Here is a 7,581-nt window from a genome sequence, read left to right on the forward strand (position 1 = left end):
TCTCCGTTCTCCCTTCTTCCTGACAGTTGAGTCCTCCCTGCCTCTCCTGAGACTGCAGAGTCTTCTTTTGCCTGCGAATACCCAGTGCTTTACCTCTAAGAAACTCCGTCTTTGAGGACCTCTCCCTTTATGAGGCTCTACTCACAGTCCATCCCAGGGATATGCTGTCCCAGGAGGATCTCTGTGCTCTCCTGACACCTCCAGCTTCCCCTCCATGAGAACAGCCGTCTGACACTGTGCCTTAATACATAGGAGAGCTGTGCATGTGTAAATCCATGACCATTCAGTGTCTCCACTATCCTTGGACTCTGATAGGTGAATTCCCAAATCAGCCCTTGGTCTCTGAAAGATCATTACATGATTCTGAGCTCTGTGTTGCTGAACCCATGGAGAATCCTGTGCAGCAGGCCTTTGAGGGGTGCAAGTCCTTGGGCCTATTCTTGACACCAGCTTTGGAGGAAAAGCCCAGCTTTCACGCACTGTACTGAGAGAAATTACTTTATTACAGAGACACTGTTAGGGAGGCAGTCCTTGTCCAGCATTCAACACAATTTAGGGTATCAGGTCAGACAAAGCAGACACCATAAAAAAGGGAATGAATACAAGTAGTTGTGTAGTAACACGATAACAATTATCACTAGTAAAAGTCATAATAAAAACAACATGAAGAAACAATGCTCAATCCAGTTACGGGATAGAGAGTCATTTGTGGAGAGATGTGGAAAAATTACCACTGCTTAAAAAGCTCCATGAAATCACTTTCCTAATGGCATCCTTGAGCTCCTTGTTCCTCATGCTGTAGATGAAGGGGTTCACTGCTGGAGGCACCACAGAATACAGAATAGCCACCACCAGATCCAGAGATGGCGAGGAGATGGAAGGGGGCTTCAGGTAGGCAAATACTGCACTACTGAGGAACAGGGAGACCACGGCCAGGTGCGGGAGGCACATGGAAAAGGCTTTGTGCCGGCCCTGCTCAGAGGGGATCCTCAGCACAGCTCTGAAGATCTGCACGTAGGACAACACAATGAAAATGAAACACCCAAAGCCCAAAGAGACACTAACCACAAGAAGCCCAACTTCCCTGAGGTAGGAGTGTGAGCAGGAGAGCTTGAGGATCTGGGGGATCTCACAGAAGAACTGCTCCACCACATTGCCTTGGCAGAGTGGAATGGAAAATGTGTTCCCAGTGTGCAGGAGAGCACTGAGAAAGCCACTGGCCCAGGTAGCTGCTGCCATTTTGACACAAGCTCTGCTGTCCATGATGGTCCCATAGTGCAGGGGTCTGCAAATGGCAACATAGCGGTCATAGGCCATGACCGTGAGGAGAGAAAACTCAGCTGATATGAAAATAGTAAAACTTGAGACCTGCCCAACACATCCCAAGTAGGAAATGGCCCTGGTGTTCCACAGGGAATTAGCCATGGATTTGGGAACGGTCGTGGAGATGGAGCCCAGGTCGAGGAGGGAGACATTGAGGAGGAAGAAGTACATGGGGGTGTGGAGGTGATGGTCACAGGCTACAGCTGTGATGATGAGGCCGTTGGCCAGGAGGGCAGCCAGGTAGATGGCCAGGAAGAGCGAGAAGTGCAAGAGCTGCAGCTCCTGTGTGTTTGCGAATGGCAGGAGCAGGAATTCTCTCAGTGAGCTGCTGTTGGACATTTCCTCCCCATACATATGGGAAATTCACCAAGGAAATAAACAGAAAGAGAAAAGTTAGGAGATACTCTTAAAAGGAAAATAAAGAAATTAATGAAGTTTTCTTATCTATTTGTCTCATTCCCAGATCTCAGAGGCTCACGCCTTTTCTAACAAGAAAATGTTACTCTAAAAAGAGAGAATCCCCTGCTGAGAACAGAGTCTGGTTTCAGAGTGCCCATCTCTGACCTTCTCACCCTTTCTACATGCACGTGAGGGAGGTCTCCACACTCCCCTTCTAGCAAACAACACATAAGACCCTTTTCTGTTGCCCATTTACAGCCTCCCACCAGCACTTCCATACTATCACTATTTCCATAAGTTCCCCATGGGTCGCTGAGATACCACAGATATGCCATGAGACAGCAGAGGCTTTCTGGAGGGCAAGTGGCAGCCTGCAGGACACCACAGGGTAACAGCCAAATGACTGCGAGGATTAAAGACAGAATTTCCGTAAGGGACAGTCAACTCATTTTCCTGTACTGCATTTCCCGGAGCTCCACAGGACAGAGGGGGCTGTGGAGACCTCACTCCCTTGGAAATCCCTCTTTTCCACTACTTGTAGCTTTGGTGCCTGAACTGCAGCTGAATCCTCCCAACCACAGGAAGCAGAGAGCAAGAACAGGAGCAGCATGGACAGGAGAAGGATTAAGGAGCAACACCTGTTGCCAAGGGAGGCAAGGAGAGGAACAGAGAGGCATTCTGGAAAACCGTCACTTTACCCGCAGGGTATGGCACCTTGCAGAGGGGGACATTGCAGCACTGCCCCTCTCAGCCCTTTGGTGGGGAGGCACCAAAGAGATGCCCCTCTCCCTGCCACAGGTCTGGCTGCAGAGTTCAGCCAGAGCCCTGCAGTTCCTTCTCCCTCCCTGCCCATCTCTGCTTCCTGGAGCTGTCCCTGCTGGCAGCTCTTTCTCTGTCCCAATGTCTTGTCCCTGTCACTGCTCAAAGATCCCATGTCACCGTCTGGGTGCTCAGTTCTGCCCTACAGAAACCTCTGGCAATGTCCAGGGGCAGCCCTGTGGTTGCAGGTTGGAATGAGCAGGTCACATAAAGTCCTAGGATGCTGCAAAGAAGATGCTGATGCTGCCTTTAGGCTAAAATGGGGATGAAGCAGCTCACTGACGTTTCTCACAGGCCTACTAATCTCTCAGAGTGAAGGTTTATGACTCCCAGATCATTGCCAAAACAGAAAAATTGTTCCTTCATTCTCCTTGTCAAAATTAGAAAAGTGAAATTGCAGAGACCTGAAGGAAAGCTCCTTCTCCTTCAAGCAGCTCTTCTCTTGATTTTCCTCTTGAAAGGACCCCTCAGACATGTCCTGTGCATGTGCTGGAGCTGTGAGCAGAACCTGACCCCTGCAGCACCTCTCAAAGGCAGAAAGAACCTGCCCTGCCAGGGATCTCTCTTCCCACCCAAAGCTTCTCCCCACAGCAACACAGGGAGCTCCCTGGAGAGGCTGTGTGCTGACCCTCACGGGTGGCAGAGTCACTGCCCTGGGCAGACAGCACCATGAGGTACAGGGACACTGCTCTGAATCACAGCCCCAGGCAGACCTTGGTGCACTCCCTGCCTTCACAGCCCTACAGCCCTGTGTTCAAGTGGCATAGCCAGGAGAAGCATACCCTGATCCTCTGACCATGTGTCAGGGAATCCCTGCCCTGAAGCATCTCCTCCTCCTGCTATGTCCTGCTTACTCCAGGAAAGAGACCATTAAAAATCCTATGAGCCATGGTTTGGTTGGGATGCAGACACCTGCTCCAGGAACCTCAGCAGCATTGCCCTGCAGACAGAGACTCACTGTTTCAAGGGTGTGAAGATTCCCCCACAATGAGCTCTGCTCCCGCTCCACACTGCCGTTCCCCTCTCGCTGCCTTCTCTCCTCTACTGTCCGCAGCAGCAGGCAGTGCCCGCAGCCCTGCTGCTCTTGGCACAGGAGCTGCTCCTGCACTCGGCTGTCTCTGGGCAGTGCTGCCAGGCTGCCACGAGCTGTCTCCGTCCCAGGAGCCTGGCCCCGCTCAGGAGCAGAGGAACAGCTGAACTCACCAATTTCTCTGTCCCTCGTGCTCCCTCCTCCTGGGGAATGTTCCCTCAAGGAAACTAAAATAATCATTTGTTTTCCTTTTCTCGTGAGTGGGGAGAGGTTCCAACATTGCAATTTATTTCATCAGAGGATGAGGAGCTATGAAAGTTGTGGATGTCCCACTCTGGAAGAATGATTTTCATCTCTCAACCAGACAGGGACACCTAGATGGGACGAAAGCCAACTCACTGAGACGTTGTTCAGATTTTGACTAGGATTAATCAATGTGGGCATTACAGAATTCAGACCCCCAGGCCTGGGTCTGAAGTGATATTCAGATTATTCCTGTAAATTTCACAGACACCATCGGTGGGATTCCCCTTGCCAAAAACAAAGTGAGCACAACACAGAGGTGTGCATGTGTGCTCTGTCTAAGATGCCACTGTAGTCATTGGTGATGGAAGAGTCATTCGCTTACACACAGATATCTGGTGACAGCTGAAGAGACAGATGTGGTCCAAAGCAGATGTGCCACACACAGATGTGGTGTCAGTGTCTGCTTACTCTGATGCAGGAACTGGGGACCTGCATCATCCTAGAGGATGAGGTGAGGATCACGTGGGGAATTGTCTTGGCTATCTGAAATGACCTCCTGGTGCCAAACACAACTGGAGCTCCACTCACTCCAGCTGAGGCCCAGGAAGATACCAGTATTAACCAGCAGCTCTTGTAATTCAGTGCAGACACTTGATTTGATGGCGTTGAAAAGTGCTGGAAGAGCCTTGTCAGATGCCTGGGTTGTCCAGTTCAACCATATGTCTCTAGCAGATTGGACCTACAGGGAAACTATCCCCTTTGGAGCACTCGCTGGGCAAGTGCTCCAGAGAATCCTAGGGTTCCATCCTGAACCCAAACAAATGAAATCCAGCACTGTCTGTAGGGAAAGTCCATCCCATCTACATCCATGTGTGCTGCATAAATGAGAGGCACATCACACCAAGGTATCTTGAGATTCTTTGCACTCTCAAACCCTTTTTGCTCTCCTCCCCTCCACTTCTGCTCACTCCATCATATTATATGAACAGGGACTGGACTAATGAGGACCTCAGCGTGGCTGGATCACAGGCTGTCAAGGTCCATGGACATCGTCAGGGGCACCTTGTCCTTCCTGGAGATTTGTGCAAGAAGTCTGTCATAGGTCCAGTATAGCCACAGAGTCACCTCAGGCAGAACCCCCTTTCCTGCTGTTTCTCAGTGGCCCAGCTCTCTGTCCTCCTGGCCTTGGACACTGTTGGATTCACTTAGTGGGAAGCTGCTTCCACCATTGCATTGTTCCTGCTATATATGATGGCATGGCTCTGCTTGGAACTGGGCCATTGCACACCCAGTGTCTTTGCCTCTTGGTAACAGGTTTCTCTGTGACCATTCTGTTCTCTGTGCCACAGCTGAAGCTCTATAGCCCAAATACATGCAAGTGTTGCCAGCCTGAAGTAGATGCAGGAGCACATGAAGACGTGCAAGCTGTCACAGACCATAAATATCATTGGAATGATGATCAATGAACAATGAGGGAGGATGCCTTTTGTGTGAAGGAGCAGATTGGGTGTGTGGAGCTCCCTTGGAAGAGGCAAGATTTGAAGTGAGAGCTTGTGGGTGAGCATCTCAAGAGGGAGCTCTCCTATTTCTCGGCAGTATAAAAAAAGTCTGTGGATTACTGGCCCTGGTTCTTGTTGGGCAGACTTTAATCCCCCTATCATGACCTGGAAAGGCCAACTGCAGGGTGCAAGCAGTCTGGGAGGCTTCTGGAGGACATTAAGGAGAACTTTTTTGCACAGCTGCCAGATGGGCTGATAAGGACGATGCTTTCTGGTATCTGGACATTTCAAACAAGGACAAACCGATCAGAGATGGGATAGTCAATGTCTGCCTTGCCTGCTGTGACCATGAGAATCTGGAGTGCCTAATGCTGAGGGGAGTGCAGAAGGACAGTAGCAGAATAGGGACTGGGCTTCAGAAGAGCCAACTTTCTGGCCTGTGCAGGGGACTGGTGGGGGATTCCAGGAGAGGCAGCTCTCAAGGACATCAGAGCTCAGGAAAGCCGGCAGGTCTTTAAGGACAGACCTGCCAAGCATAAGGATGGGCCATTCCGATACTCACTAAAACGGTCAGGTACCTCAGGGCACTCAAACCAGCAGATACCTCTTGGATAAACTGAGATCTCATTACTTATCTCCAGACTAATAGGGCAATGGAGAGGAGAAAAAAAGGCAGAGGCAAAGGCAGAGGCATTTAGAAAAAATGCCCAGCATTATATTACAAGGACAAGTGCAGGGTCCTGCACCTGGGGAGGAATAACCCCAGAAACCAGTATAGATTAGAGGTTGACCTGCTGGAAAGCAGCTCCACAGAGAGGAATTTGGGAATCCTGGTTGACAGGTAGCTAACCATGAGTCAGCAATGTGCCCTTGTGGCCAGGAAGGCCAATGGGATCCTGGCACCAATCATATGAGGAAAGATTAAGCGAGCTGGGCCTGTTTAGTCTGGAGAAGGGAGGACTGAGAGGAGATCTGATCAACATGTAGAAGTAATTACCTTAGGGGGTGAATGTAGGGAGCATGGGGCCCAACTCTTCTTGGTGGTGGCCAGTGACAAGACAAGGGGTAATGGGTGCAAGCTGAAACACAGGTAGTTCCATCTCTATGTGAGGAAGAACTTTACTGTGAGGGTGACAGAGAAGATCATACTCACAGCAGCACAATTTCCTGGTGCTAAGTGCTCCGTCTCCCTCCTCTTGATTAAGGAGCTGCCTTTCTCCAGGGCTGCAGAGCTCCGCAGGTGTCAGCCCCTCCACAGGGCACCCTCAGCAAACCCTCTCATCCCCACCGCTGCTGGGACAGGAGCAGCCTCAGAGCCCGTCCCCAGCCATGGGCCAGCGCTGGCCTCGCAGCTGCTCTGCCAGCAGGGACCTCCCAAGGAACTGCCCAGCCAGGCGCCTCTTGCTGGCCTGCCCGGGACTCAGCAAAGAGCAGAGCTCACGGTCACCCTCACAGACATGGATGGACCTGCTAATGCCTGGTGCTGCCCAGTCAGGAGCACAGACAATGTGACCCCCCTCCCAGGCAGGAGCAGTGCCATGTGCCTGTTGCTGGCCTCCCAGGTGCTTACAAACATTGACTTGACCATCATCTGACTAGATGATCTCCAAACGTCCCTTGCAACCAGTGGAAGGCGCCTTCTCTCACTCAAGCCCCCTTGAAGCTTGCTTATGAGCCAGCAATGTCCCCTTGCTGCCAAGAAGGCCAGTGGTATCTTGGGGTGTAGTAGGAAGACTGTTGCCAGGAGGACAAGGGAGGTCATCCTGCCTCTCTACTAAGTCCTGGGGAGGCTACCCCTTGAGTCCTGTGTCCAGTTCTAGGCTCCACAGTACAAGAGGGACATGAAGCTACTGGAGAGAGCCCAGCATAGGCCCCTCTATGTCTGAAGTTCATCAGGGAGCTGGAGCATCTCTCCTATGAGAAAAAGGTGGGAGAACTGGGCCTGTTTTAGGCTGGAGAAGAGAAGGCTGACGCAGGGGATCTTACCAGGGTGTGCAAATGCCTGAAGGGAAAATGCCAAGAGCAGAAGGGGATGAACCAGATTATTTTCAGTGGTGACTAGTGATGGCACAAGAGGCAACAGACACAAATTGAAGCACAGCACATTCTGCCTGAATTTGAGGAAAAGCATCTTGACTGTGAAGGTGACAGAGCAGTGGCATGGGTTGCCCAGAAGGGATGTGGAGTCTCCTTCTCTGCAGATATTCCAGACCTGTCTGGACAGGATTCTGTGCATCGTGCTGTAGGTGACACTGCTTGATCAAG

At 51.1% G+C, this 7,581-nt stretch overlaps 1 protein-coding gene across 1 annotated transcript; it reads right to left on the reverse strand.

Moving 5' to 3' along the window:
• Nucleotides 1–702: 702 nt before the first annotated feature.
• On the reverse strand, nucleotides 703–1,662 carry LOC148595402 (olfactory receptor 14A16-like). Its single transcript, XM_088520943.1, has one exon. The coding sequence runs from the start codon at nucleotides 1,660–1,662 to the stop codon at nucleotides 703–705; it is 960 nt and encodes a 319-aa protein (XP_088377069.1).
• Between the last annotated feature and the right edge of the window lie 5,919 nt (nucleotides 1,663–7,581).

The sequence above is a fragment of the Tinamus guttatus genome, unplaced genomic scaffold, assembly GCF_059628265.1.
Source record: "Tinamus guttatus ecotype Peru unplaced genomic scaffold, ASM5962826v1 Tinamus_guttatus_pri_ptg000106l, whole genome shotgun sequence".
NCBI classification, from domain to species: Eukaryota; Metazoa; Chordata; class Aves; order Tinamiformes; family Tinamidae; genus Tinamus; species Tinamus guttatus.